Raw genomic sequence first — 13,248 nt, 5'->3', positions numbered from 1 at the left:
TTTGATTGGTTCAATGAGACTATACCCGGGTACAAAATTTATGAAACAACTTAAACATATAAGCTCATATCATTAATTTTTTTTTACTACAATACCACAGAACAAACTATCAATAATTCTCTATAATATTAAAAATTTCGTAAACTTCATTATTTGAACTTAATTCTATTTACAGATGAGATTTCAGTTCTTTAAAATTATTATATTCTTCAACAGTTGGCCAATCCCAATCATTTCGCAGATTTGCAATTTCATGATGTTTTATATGTCTATAAGAAAAGTCTTGTGGCAAAACATAAAGCAATTGCATTAATGTAATTTTTTTAGGTTGAAAATTTATATCTAACCACCATTTTAAAATTTTTGATAATTCGGAAATATTATTAAATTTTGCCAATAGTGAGATATAATTAAACCAAAGTAAATTATCTGGTGTAATTCCGGTTGAATAATTATCTTTTTTAACATTTTTTATAAATTCATCTATTGCAAATTGTGTGTATTGATCAAATTTATTTAATTTTTTTGCCGATTTTATTAAAGTTCCAAGACAAAGTGCATTTGGTGAATGGTTTTTGTCTATGATTTCTTTTTCATAAAACTCAAAAACTTCTCTTGGATTATTTATACTTTTCATATATGATGCTATGAATTGTATTGACTTATTTGAATTTTTGTGGTAAAGCTCATCCAAATACTCTTGCACTGAACTAAATCCCTTGAATTTACCATTGGCGGCTACTTGTAAAGGTTCATCCCATGGAAATATAGTTTGAGGAAGTGATTTGTCATTTCTGAATTTTTGAAGTAACTCAATGTATTTAGGAAGAAATATTTTACCACATTCATTATTGAGTTCATTCTTTGTCAAATGATAGATTTCTTCCATATGGTAATAATCCTTGATTGGATACAATATCTCCGATATCAATTCGCTTGTTACTTTAACTTTGGAATCTATCAATTTTTTGAAAAGTAACATAGCTCTTGATTCAGTCAAAATATTACACTTTTTTAATTTCTTAATAAAAATCGACCACAATTTTGAAGATGTAATGAATTCATCGATTGCAAATTTGAAATTGTTAGTAGCTTCTTCGGGATCTTTAGCTAACCAAATTTTTGTCATATTGTAGTTTACTAAATCCTTATTGGAATTTGTATTACTTAAAAATTTTCTTTCAGCAACTTCTAATAACTTCAATGCTTTTGCTGGAGACAACTCGGACATTACCAATGCAATTCCTAAATACCCATTCAAAGTTAATTGAAAATGTGACAGCTTTATACGCCCAACTAAGACTTCTTGAGCGTTAGCTATCTCCATATAATCAATCTTTTGGTGCCTTGACGCAAAATACGCTAATTTCCATATTAAATCGGATAAAAACTTTGATTCTGATTTCGACCCACCACTTTTTGTATCTAATGTTAATTTGATCAATTGTTTTAAATCACTTGGTTCGTACATTATAGCGAAATATATTAAATTCTCAAAAACTGACTTGACTATGTAATCATCTATTTGTCGGTCTCTTAGCAAAATTCTCAAATTATGAGTCCATAGTTCAAATTGAGTCTTATATTGCTCTTTGAAGGGAGAGTTCCTTGAAACGACATCCAATAGTACAAATGCTGGTGTTGTCTTCGAAAGAAGTGGTGTACTTTTAGAAATTGAAGAGGACATAATTGATTCTATCCAATCACCCAAATCTTTAATTGTGTGAGGTTTTTTCAACAAGCCCGAAATTGATTGAAAACACTGAACTCCTAACTCCAAGTCTTTGTTGACTTTAACTTTAAATCTTGTGGCTAGCTCGTTGCAATTAGCTTGTTTTGGCTCCTCAATTTTGCTCAATAAATGATTGAAAAATTCCCGATGATATGATGACAACGACTTCCTTTGATTTGAGCTTTCAATTACGCAAACAATGTGAAATACAATTGGTTCTAATGCTCCCTTTAATTTTTCTTGTGAAAATCGAAGTGAATATTTTGTCTGTATCTTCACATTTTTACCAAAACTTTGCAAGGATTTCGCAAATAGCGGTAAATATTGAATCTTAGGCTGTAATCTTAATTCACTTTGACCTTGTTCTGTAATCTTGTTGTATAATTTGGTTGGCACTCTATCTAAACTTCGTCGAAATAAGGTGGAATTGTGCCGTAGTGAGCATGAATTTGTTGGGTAGATTCTAGACAATAGACCAATTCTTTGTCGTGTTAAGCATAATGTCATATCTTATTCATTTCTTTCAATATATTTGATGTAGTTGTAGGTGTAATTATGAACTGTTTTAACTTGTTTACATCACAAGAGATTTAAAATAAATTTTTCAATACAAAATTTAATTTGAAACTTCTGAAATATTTTTTTTACACAAAATTAATGAACAAGCAAACTATTTATTTACATCATTGATTGACAAACTCTTTTAGGTGTATCAAATTATAATCCAGTTACTTTTAAATAGATAGCAAATGCATTACTATTGGTTGTACATTCTATCACTTACGTTTATTAAAAGGTTGCACTAAGACTGGTTCAATATATTACAAATAAATGGTTGACTTTCCTAGTTTACAACATAAACAGTTATTTAAGGAAAATAGACACAATCAAACTAATGGAAATGTGGATTCAGAGGAAAGACCATTAAAAAGAAGGAAAAAAGAACTGCCAGAAGTTATTGTCATAAGTGATGAAAGTGAAGTCCATGAAGTAAACGAAATTGATGAAAATTCAGATGATTCAGATGATTTTGAAGACGTGAATTTAAGTGCGCAAGAGAATAAAGTAGAAACAAATAAGATTCATAATTCAGACGACGATTCAGATGATTTCGAAGATGTCGAATTTGACGTTTCAAACGCGTCATATGACTTAAATCAACCAAAACCAGTTCAAGATGATATTTTATCCATCCAAATACAATCAAAAGATGAAGAGTCACCTCAGAAGAAGAAAAAAGTGAAATTCGTAACAAATGAAGAAAGACATAGAAGAGTATTGATACATAAATTGTATCTTATTATGTTAATCGTTCATGGAACCATTAGAAGTTCATGGTGTAATGATAAAGAAATTGGTAAACACTTGAAAAATGCTTGTGTAACTCCTCAGATATCAGAACTTCTCAAAGACGATAACTCTCTGGATATGGTCAGATCACGAAGGTTATTAGATGGTTTAAAAAAATTAATGACTATATATCTCTCAAAATATAGAATTACATCTCAAGGTTTAATTCGAAAAAATTGGAAGGAATTAGAAATTGTTCAAGATGCTGCAGAAGTTGTGACTAAAAAGAAATTTAAAAAATTGGTAACTAATTTTAGGGGGAGTCGAGATGTAGCTGCTCAAGGTTTTGTTGCATTATTAAGAGCATTAGGTTTGAATGCAAGATTAGTGTTGTCGTTACAACCACCTGATTATACACTTATAACGGAAAATGACACTAACGAAGATAAAGGACATGGGAGGAAATTAAGTCTAGAGGACTCAAATTACCCAATATTTTGGATTGAAGTTTGGGATAAATTTGGTAAAAAATGGATAAGTATTGATCCAATAGTTTTAAAGTCAATTGAAGTTTGTCCGAAGAGAAAAAAGTCAGCTTTTGAACCTCCTAGTACTGATGAAAGAAATCAACTATTATATGCTATTGCATTTGACAAATTTGGAAGGGTAAGAGATGTAACTAGAAGATATTCGTTTAATTATAATGCAAGAACTATAAGAAAAAGAATAGAATTTAGATCCAGTGATGATAAGGAATGGTACTATAGTATATTGACCAGCTGTGAGAAAAAGAAATCCAAAAGTGTTCCAGATATATATGAACTGAAAGAATTTCATGAACGAGATTTAGCAGAGGGTATGCCGAATAATATTCAAGCATTTAAAGATCATCCATTATATGCATTAGAATCACAATTAAGACAAAACGAAGTTATTCACCCAAAAGATCGATCAAGTGTTTATGGAATGTTTAGACCTAAAAATCATTCAACAAAATTGATTGAAGTTTATAAGAGATCAAATGTATATAGACTAAGGTCAGCAAGAGCTTGGTATATGAGAGGAAGAGTCTTGAAAATTGGGGCTGTTGCATTGAAAGCTAAGAAGGGAAACAACATTGAAGAAGGAGAAGATGTTAGATTGTATGCTGAATTTCAAACTAAATTATTTATACCGCTAAGAATTGAACAAGGTAAGATTCCCAAAAATCAATATGGTAATATAGATATATATACCAAGACAATGATACCTGAAAACGGATCGTTAATTGAGGTAAATGACCTGGTGAATATGAAATTGTTAATTAGATGCGCTACATTATTAGGTATAGATTTTGCCAAAGCTATAACATCATTTGATTTTAAACAAAAAGGAAGGCACGCGCCAAACGCAAAAGAAGGTGGTATAGTCGTTTTGAAAGATCATGAAGAGGCAATGAGAATTACAATTCAACATTTGTTAGAAGAGAAAGAAGAGCAAAGACGTTTAATGGTTGAAATAAATGCTCTACAAAATTGGAGATATTTCTTATTAAAGTTAAGATTAAATCAAAGGTTGAACAGAACACATGGTAAAATTGATGGAGAAGTAGATGATGATGAAGATGAAGATGTGGAATTAGTAGGTAATGAATTTGCAGAAAACGAAGAGGCTGAGTATGAAGATGGTGGTTTCATGGCTGATAGTGCTCCAGTCTACAGTGGTCAGAATATCAGTGACGATGAAGATGATGACGATGGTTTTGGTGGTGGGTTTATTGTGTCAGATAATGAGGAAGTTGGATCAGAAGTTAATGAAGATAAAATTGAAATAGAAGATACTGATACAAAGTCAAAACGAGAGGCGAGAAGAACTAGAACTACTTCACCAAAATATACAGATGAGCAATTTGAAGTAGTAGTAGATGATGATGACGATGATGAAATGAAATCCAAGAATCAAATAATTTATTCCGATAGTTCTGGTTCAGAAGCTGAATATGTTGACGATGAAAATGTTGAAGAAGGTAAGGACGACGAAGAAGAAGAAGGTTTAGAATTTGATTATGAAAGTGAATAGAGTACTTAAATTCTTTTTTTTTTTTATAATTTTATGCAATACTACAACCACAATTTCAGACAATAATACGACTTGAAACTAAAATGATCTACTAATATAAACTCAAAATTGACGTATGTAACAACAGTTTTTAGCAATTTTGACAAGACAATTAAAGCGCAAAAATTTACGTTCGAACTGCCATAAGTGTGGGATATTTGTTATCAGTCTAAATAACGAGAGAAATAGAAGAAGAGAAAAAAAAAATTTTGATTCTGTGATTCTATGGGATCGCGGCTAAACTTAAAGAATTAAGTCGAATTTACCACCATATAAGAAGAGTAGTTTACCACCATATAAGAAGAGTAGACCAAAGATAGGATATCAGATGATGAGTATTATTATGGATTGAAACAAGGTCGCACTAAAAGCTTATTGAATTTCCGTTCTTAAAAAAGTAGACGAATTGTTTGAAATAGAATGATTTTTTTAGTAAAATGTTGTATAGGGCGTAATTAACTTCCCATTTTAGGTTAAGTTGTACTGAAAAATAAAAATTGATTGCGCAAATATGAACTATAAACTTTATTTGTGTCATTGTCAATTATATCCCAATTTGAATTAATTTAGTATTGAAAATCATGTAATGAGATCAATAATTGGGTTTTTATTTGCAAAATTATATTTAACATGACCATTTAGAAGTATTATTGTGATTGTATTATGACAAATCTTTTGTAAATAGTATAAAACCTACTTGAGAAAAAAATGCTACCAATAATTTTAGATCAAAAAAGAGAAAACGCAAATTCAAACTTAAAATTATAATAAAATGTAACGGTTACTATATACAGGAGTTATATATTATAATTAGAGAAAGTAAAAAGGAAATATAAAATAAATATTTATTTTATTTATAATAATAATTTTATCATCATCATTTATAAAAATTATTATATTCAAATTAGAATGATATATAAATAATTTAAAATTTCTGATATTCATCTTAGTGTATTAATTCATTACTAGAATTACAATCCTATAAATAATCATATATATTCCTAAAAATATAATAAGAAGTTTATGTTGATCTTTCTGATAATTGGATATATTATTTTGATAAGAAAAGCATTAGTTGAACAAGAAAGAGTTATATAAGAGTTATATAAGTAATTTAAAGGTATATTTATATTCATTTGCAACTCATTCGTCTACAAAAATTCAAATTCATAGAAAGTGTTGTTGATATTTTAAATTTGTTGATTTCATATTAAAGTAGATAAAGTTTTATTAAAAGAGGTTTACTGATGTATAACGAAATTGTTGAAAATGTGCTTGGTTCACTAGGAGCTGTTCTTTGGTCTATTCAATTAGTTCCACAAATTATAAGAAATTACAAAGTTAAAGATTGTACTGGTTTACCACCACTAATGATGTTTTTATGGGCGGTTAGTGGTGTACCTTTCAGTATCTACTTTTTGGGAATTGATGGTTCTATACCATTAAGAATTCAACCTCAATTGTTTACTGTATTTTGCTTAAATACTTGGTTCCAAACTTTATACTATCCTCCTCATCATGTCACAAGAAAAAAATTATTATTAATAATATCTGGCTTTGTATTAATTAGTGTTGGATTAGAACTTGGATTAGTTTTTGCACTTAGACCATTACATAGAAGAGGTATTACATGGCCAATGTTAATAATTGGTATAATTGCTTCAATTTTATTAGGTATTGGATTAATTCCACCATATTTTGAATTGGGGAAAAGAAGAGGTAGAGTTATTGGAATAAATTTTATATTTTTATCAATGGACTCATTAGGTGCTATAGTTTCATTATTAAGTGTTATTGTTGGTCATATGGATGTCATGAGTTGTGTATTATATGCAGTTGTACTTGCGTTGGAGGTTGGTATTTTTACAAGTCATACAATTTGGTATTTTAGATATGGTAGAAAAATGACAAAAGAAGAATTAGATTTAGAAGTAGAATTAAGTAGATCAAAGGCTAATTCACATGGTTTAGAGAAATCAAATGATTTGGAGAAAAGCATCAATGAATACGACGAAGAGCGGGAAGGAAGAGTTGGGAATGAAAGCTCCTCAGTTGATGCTATTGAATATGTTGGTGAACATGTTGATGATGGCGAACAATTAATTTCAAAAATTGAATCAAAAAAATCAAATGAAGTTATATGACATTTAAAATAAATTTTATTTCTAGATCTAGAAAAATACAAATCAATGTTATGAATATACTGATGATCCGTATATAAAGCTTATGCGATGTATAGACACTTAAATTAATAATTAATCAAAACAAACAGTAGTTATTAGTTCAAATGTATTTTCTTCTAAATCCTTGTGACGCGCGCGTATTCCTTAATGTTGCAACTTTTATTTTATTTATGTTTATTTGAAACATTTGGTTGTCAAAGCTAAGGATTAAAATACTCGACCAGGCTATGACAAAATATTAATGGTATGTTAATTATTAGATGAGAAACTAATTAAGAATTAGCTACTAACTTCTATTGCTAGTCTACTTTCAAACCGGTCAATCTACTAGATGATATCAATTCTAAGAAAGATTTAGAAGAAGAACATACAAGAGAATTACAAGTTGAACAAGCATTTGAACTATTTAATAAAGCATTACAATATCAAAATCAAAAAAAGTATATTGAATCTTACAAAACTTATGAAGAATTGTTTGTAATAGACATTATTGCCAATTATTATTATGAAGAAGTAGATTTTACTCGAGGAATTCAAAATGGTTCAATGAACACAATAATAGATGAATTGTCTACATTATCACCTAACGTTAAATCATTGAGATATCTTATATTCAGAAATAGAGGATTTTTGTACATGGATATACTAAAGCAATATGATATTCTTGAACAACTAATAGATGAGGATACCACTGTGGAGAAGAAGTTTAAAAGTTTATTCTATTCGATGATTGACGATTTTTGCGTTGCGTTATTATACAATGAAGCAGATGAAAAATTATTGGAAGTATTATATAACATTTATAAATACCTTGGAGAGGAAAAATTAGCAAAATTTACGTTAGAATACATACTAAGTAGTAAAATTGAAAGTGATGATTTATCTGGTTTACTACCTATTGATCAAGATGCAAAATTTAAACTAAAGCAACTAAATGACAAACTAGGTTATATCAAACAGGGCAAAAGTCTGAATAATGAAAAGTCATTGAAAAAATTCAATTTTCTAGAAATCATAAAAAATGAATTCCACAATGAACAGATCAGATTGGCATACAAAAATCAAAATGAGATAGAGTATAATGCATCATGGAACGATCTTATAAAGTCAATCAATAGTAAGATTAAAAAGCATCAAGATGAGAGTAAGATTGAAGATGTTCACAGACCCAAAATCAAATTTACTGAACCGTACTTACTTACAGACGAACCACTAGAGTTGATATCCTTGAAGGGTAAAGATACTGATTTAATGAAACCCGAAGAAGAGGTACCAAAACCAATAGAATTTGACATGGAGAATGATGAAAAACCAGAGCAATCTGAACTAACAACAACACAAGCAACAGAAGAAGAGGAGAGATTAGTTGAAGCAGATACTAAACAACAACAACAACGAGCATCGAAGAGGTTATCAAGAGTTGAATCTGAGCCAGAAATACCAGCAATTTATCTTCAGAAATCACATTTTCTTGGTTTGGATTACTCAATCTCAGAACTAACTTCGTTAATTCCTGATTTTAAAATTGCAGAAATTTCAGACGTTTATCTTGATAATACAGTACTGGAAAACTCATCAGTACCCCATTTTGTAAAAGATTACATCAAAATTATAAATGATTGGAAACCTAATTATACAACACAATTTAACTCATTCAATTCAAAGAATTCAAAATCTGCGGACGATAATTCAAAATTGTCTCAATTACTAGAAGGTTTCAGCAATAATTTTCAAAAAGATTCACATTCGAAAAATGTTCCAAATTTATCTATAATAGAAAATAACGACTTAATGATTGCAACGACTCAAACTAATGATTACATAACCATTAAAACAAAAATTATTCATCGCTTATTAGCATCGGGATCGCCTTTGATATTAAACTACAAATGGGACAATGAATTGGTGTCAAATTTCTATGACTGGATTTTTCAATTTGAAAATTATTTATCGAGTCTGGTACGCGATTCACAAGCTGCAATTGGTGTCTTAGAAATATTAATTGATTCTTCAATAACTTTGGAACGTCAAATCAAGGACTCAATAAATTCTAAAAAGTTCAACAAAGCAGTTGTTAATTCCATGTGTCAAGATTTAATGAAATTCGATGATAAAATCTCGAAGTGGTCAACAATCGTGGAGGAATTACTCAACGCAGATGAAGATGATGAAGCTAAATTTATACTACAGTGTAGATTCAAATGGAGTAAAATATTAAAAGTAAAGTCACAAGCTGGTTCGATGGATGAAACTAAAACTACTCAATTATATTTGAGGAAGTTTTTGAACTTCATCTCGGAATCTCCTCACAAGGTAAATATAAAATTTCCAAATTATAAAAATTTTCAAGATATAACGTTAGAAAACATCCAAACACAATTGACTATAGTATCAGTATCAACAATATTTTGGCAAATATTAGTTGCAAACAAAAAATCTGGAAATTTAGAAGCAATTAATTTACTAGAGGACATTTTATTAGACCTGAATAAAGTTGAAAATGAAGCAATTAGTTCAATTAGATTATTTATGAAAACAAGTTCACTTGATATGAAATTAAGTTTGTGGAATATTTTATTACAATTTTATAAATCACTGGACATGAATGATCAGTTGATTGTTGGATTTGGTGAAAGTTTAAAAGTTTTCAACAATTATTTGTTAAGCAATGATTATTCAAATCTATCTGGTCAATTAAGAAATAATGTTTTATGCAAGATATTGGGATTTTACAATAACAATCTATCAGTTATTGTTGAAGTTTTGGAAAAACAAGACTGGAGAATGAATCAACTGATATCTATATCTTCATTGACACCATTATTTGAGATTTGTTTATTCTTTGAAATTCATGAAGAAGCTTGTAGCATTAGTTCTTTAAAAACATCGATCAAATCACAATCAGAAATGTCATATAATTCATTCAAAGATTTATTTTTGAAGACAGTTGTTGTAATACTAGCAATTATTGCAAAAGATTATTCAAAAGACGTATTACACAAAGCTATTAAATTATTCCATGCACAATTAGGAGCCAGTGGTATATGTGATGCAGCTGGTGGGATATTTTTGAAAGCTTGTCAAGAGTATTTATCGCAAATGAGCGAAGCTGATCAAGATATTTGTCAATTAATTAAATGTAGATATCATTATAATATTAGCATTGATGGATTTGTACCTTTCGAGCATGATACTCAAGAGAAAGAAGATTTAGCTGAGAATGATTGTCAAGAATTGGCAAAATTTGTTTTACCTATTTGTTTTAACACGAACACCATAAAGAGTGTTCCAAAGCATGATATGAAAATATTAATTGAAGAAATGTATGAAGTTTTTGGTGATCCAGATTATGAAAAAGATTCAAAATTGGGTAGAAATAAAGCATTTTTTGATTATTTCTTGGAAAGTACCAGACTTACTCCCCGATTTGTTCGTGATACATTTCATGGCTTGATGAAACTAGAATTGGATAAAAGTGATACAGGCATTAGTTCAAGTGGATTATATTATCTTCAAGGTTTATTAATTTTTTCATCTTACAAACAACGTAAGAAAAATATGCAAGGAAGAGCAGTTGAAATTGAAAATGCTATTACTTTATTTACAAATGATTTAGTATGCGGTAGCAATAGAATGGAAAGTTGGTTTTTGATGGGTCAAGCTTATGGGTATTTGGTGGAAGATGATTTAATTTGGACATCTGATAAATTAACTGTCGCGGACAGGAAAAATGGTACAGCAAATTTACAAAGAAAATCCTTGGTTTGTTACCTTATGACTATTAATTGTACATTAGATGAAAATATTAAAAATAGAGTTAAGCCAATAGTTGGGAATCTAATGTCTTCTTTTGCTAAAGAATTATTTGGAGCAATAATGAAGCCAATGGACATGTTGGCATTAAAAGTTCAGTCACACCCAAAGTTTGTTAATAGACCTGGTGGTGCAAGTTTCATTAACGTTTCCGAAAAAGGTACTTTATCCAAAGAATTTTGTTTCAAATTAATCAAGCAAGCTTTACATTTAGCTATAAAATCAAATGACAAAGATTGGACTGACTACTATTATTTATCTAAAGTCCAAAGAAAGTGTAGGGAATCTCCCAAACTAGTTCTTGATACCATGAGTAAGGCTTGTGCTATGGCTCTGAAAATGAAAAATAATGAAAATATTCTAGAGCCATTTTATAGTTTGGTAACTTTGTGCATGAAGTATTTTAAATCAGATCGAATTACACTTGACCAAGCTAAATCTTATTTGAAGAAAACGTCAATTGTTGAATTAGATGTTGATAAAATCGAGGATAATCTACAATTTTATGGACTTGTTGTTTCTGCTTTGAAACAAATTGATGCAGCAGACAAGAAAAATTGGCAACACAAATCCACCTATAGATTGGCGAAGATATTATATGAAGAATTTAATGATGTCGAGGGTGCAGCTGAACTCATGTCCAATTTCATATCATTGAAATCAACAAACAAACAGTTAGTGCTGATTTGGAAACCAGAATCAGAAAGACCAGGAAAGCATTTCTTATATACGTTTCAATATATCAAATTTTACATTGAACTTTTGAAAGAGAAGAAAGATTTGAATAATTTGATAATAATGATTCCAAAACTACGTCGATCAAGTTCAATTATGATAAATTTATATGGTGCATGGGAATATCTATGTTCTTCAATTTGTAAAATAATAAGAGATTCAATTAACGTTGAAGATTCATTTGAATATACTGAAAATTTCATAAACAATTTACCATACCTGACGTTCTCATTGAATCAAAAATCTATGTTTGATTTTTTGGAACATAAAGAAATCCCATCAACGTTAATACCAATTTTGTGCTTTTTGTATGGTATAAATGACTTGAAAAAATCAAACAATGGATATGGACCAACTTCATTAATAGATGACACGATAGTTAGTTTATTTTTCAAAGTCTATACTTATTATCATAGCGACACAAATTTTGCAACATCAATTAATTCACCAGGTACTAAAAAGAAGATTGCTAAGAAAGATATTTTTCCATTAACTAATGATTTATTAAAGTTAAGTAGAAGAGATGTTGAATCAAAATTAAAAGATTCTGATAATGGTTATAATGCTGTTTTGAATGAAGTATATCAAAAGAAAGCTGAAGAGTTAAGAAAACAGCAGGAAGAGTTGGAGAAGAAAAGAATCAACGAAGAAGCTAACGCAATGATTGTTAATGAGGTTGAGAATACGAAAAATCATGTTGACAATCAGAAAGACAATCAAAAAGACAATCAGAATGACAAAAAGAATGACAATCAGAATGACAATCAGAATGACAATCAGAATGACAGTCACAATCACAATGATAATCACAATGATAATCACAATGGCAATCACAATGACAATCACAATGATAATCAGAATGGTATCAAAAGTGCAAGTCAAAATAGTATCGAAAATGCAAGTCAGGATGAAATCAAAAATAAAATTTATAATGATGCTCAGGATCAAATTCAAGATGAAAGTCAGAAGTCTTTTGAGACTGACAGTAGCAATGGTATTGTTATATTGAGATGTACTGGTGATATACCTAAAGATGATGAAGTCGAAGAAGAAGAATCAAGCGATGATGGAATTATAGTATTGAATCAATCATCAAATAAACTACTTGATAATAGTGGTACTAGAAGAACAATTTCAGATAATATCCGTCCAATTGATGAAGAATTTAGTGAAAGGCGTACATTAATAGAGACTGGACCATCTCAAATATCAAGTCAAAATGTTATTGCAGAACATGAAATTATAAGACACGATCTTTCTGATCCAACAGAACCAAGTCCAGCAAGACCAGCTAAAAGGAGTTTAGAAAGAACTTTTGCATTCAATCCACATAATGATGAAATCATAGTTATTGATTCAGATGATGAACCACCAACCAAGAAACCTAATAATTAGAAT

The 13,248-nt window shown here is 29.5% G+C and overlaps 4 protein-coding genes across 4 annotated transcripts; 3 read left to right on the top strand and 1 right to left on the bottom strand. All coding sequences in view use genetic code 12, as the record gives it.

Annotated features, from left to right (window-relative positions):
* Positions 1 to 169: 169 nt before the first annotated feature.
* On the bottom strand, positions 170 to 2,239 carry KGF54_003671 (uncharacterized protein; the record flags this gene model as incomplete). The annotated part of the gene is made up of 1 exon (XM_051764285.1): positions 170 to 2,239. One exon carries the CDS (start codon positions 2,237 to 2,239, stop codon positions 170 to 172), a length of 2,070 nt encoding a protein of 689 aa, XP_051619731.1.
* Positions 2,240 to 2,563: 324 nt separating this feature from the next.
* Positions 2,564 to 5,080, top strand: KGF54_003670 (uncharacterized protein; the record flags this gene model as incomplete). The annotated part of the gene is made up of 1 exon (XM_051764284.1): positions 2,564 to 5,080. One exon carries the CDS (start codon positions 2,564 to 2,566, stop codon positions 5,078 to 5,080), a length of 2,517 nt encoding a protein of 838 aa, XP_051619730.1.
* Positions 5,081 to 6,366: 1,286 nt separating this feature from the next.
* On the top strand, positions 6,367 to 7,263 carry KGF54_003669 (uncharacterized protein; the record flags this gene model as incomplete). Its single annotated transcript, XM_051764282.1, has 1 exon — positions 6,367 to 7,263. The coding sequence occupies one exon, from the start codon at positions 6,367 to 6,369 to the stop codon at positions 7,261 to 7,263; it is 897 nt and encodes a 298-aa protein (XP_051619729.1).
* A 280-nt stretch (positions 7,264 to 7,543) lies between these two features.
* KGF54_003668 (uncharacterized protein) lies at positions 7,544 to 13,245 on the top strand (the record flags this gene model as incomplete). Its single annotated transcript, XM_051764281.1, has 2 exons — positions 7,544 to 7,546; positions 7,606 to 13,245. 2 exons carry the CDS (start codon positions 7,544 to 7,546, stop codon positions 13,243 to 13,245), a joined length of 5,643 nt encoding a protein of 1,880 aa, XP_051619728.1.
* Positions 13,246 to 13,248: the final 3 nt, after the last annotated feature.

This window comes from Candida jiufengensis (assembly GCF_024610255.1).
Source record: "Candida jiufengensis strain CBS 10846 chromosome Unknown scaffold2, whole genome shotgun sequence".
NCBI lineage: Eukaryota > Fungi > Ascomycota > Pichiomycetes > Serinales > Debaryomycetaceae > Lodderomyces > Lodderomyces jiufengensis.
This window is presented reverse-complemented; position numbering and strand designations above follow the sequence as displayed.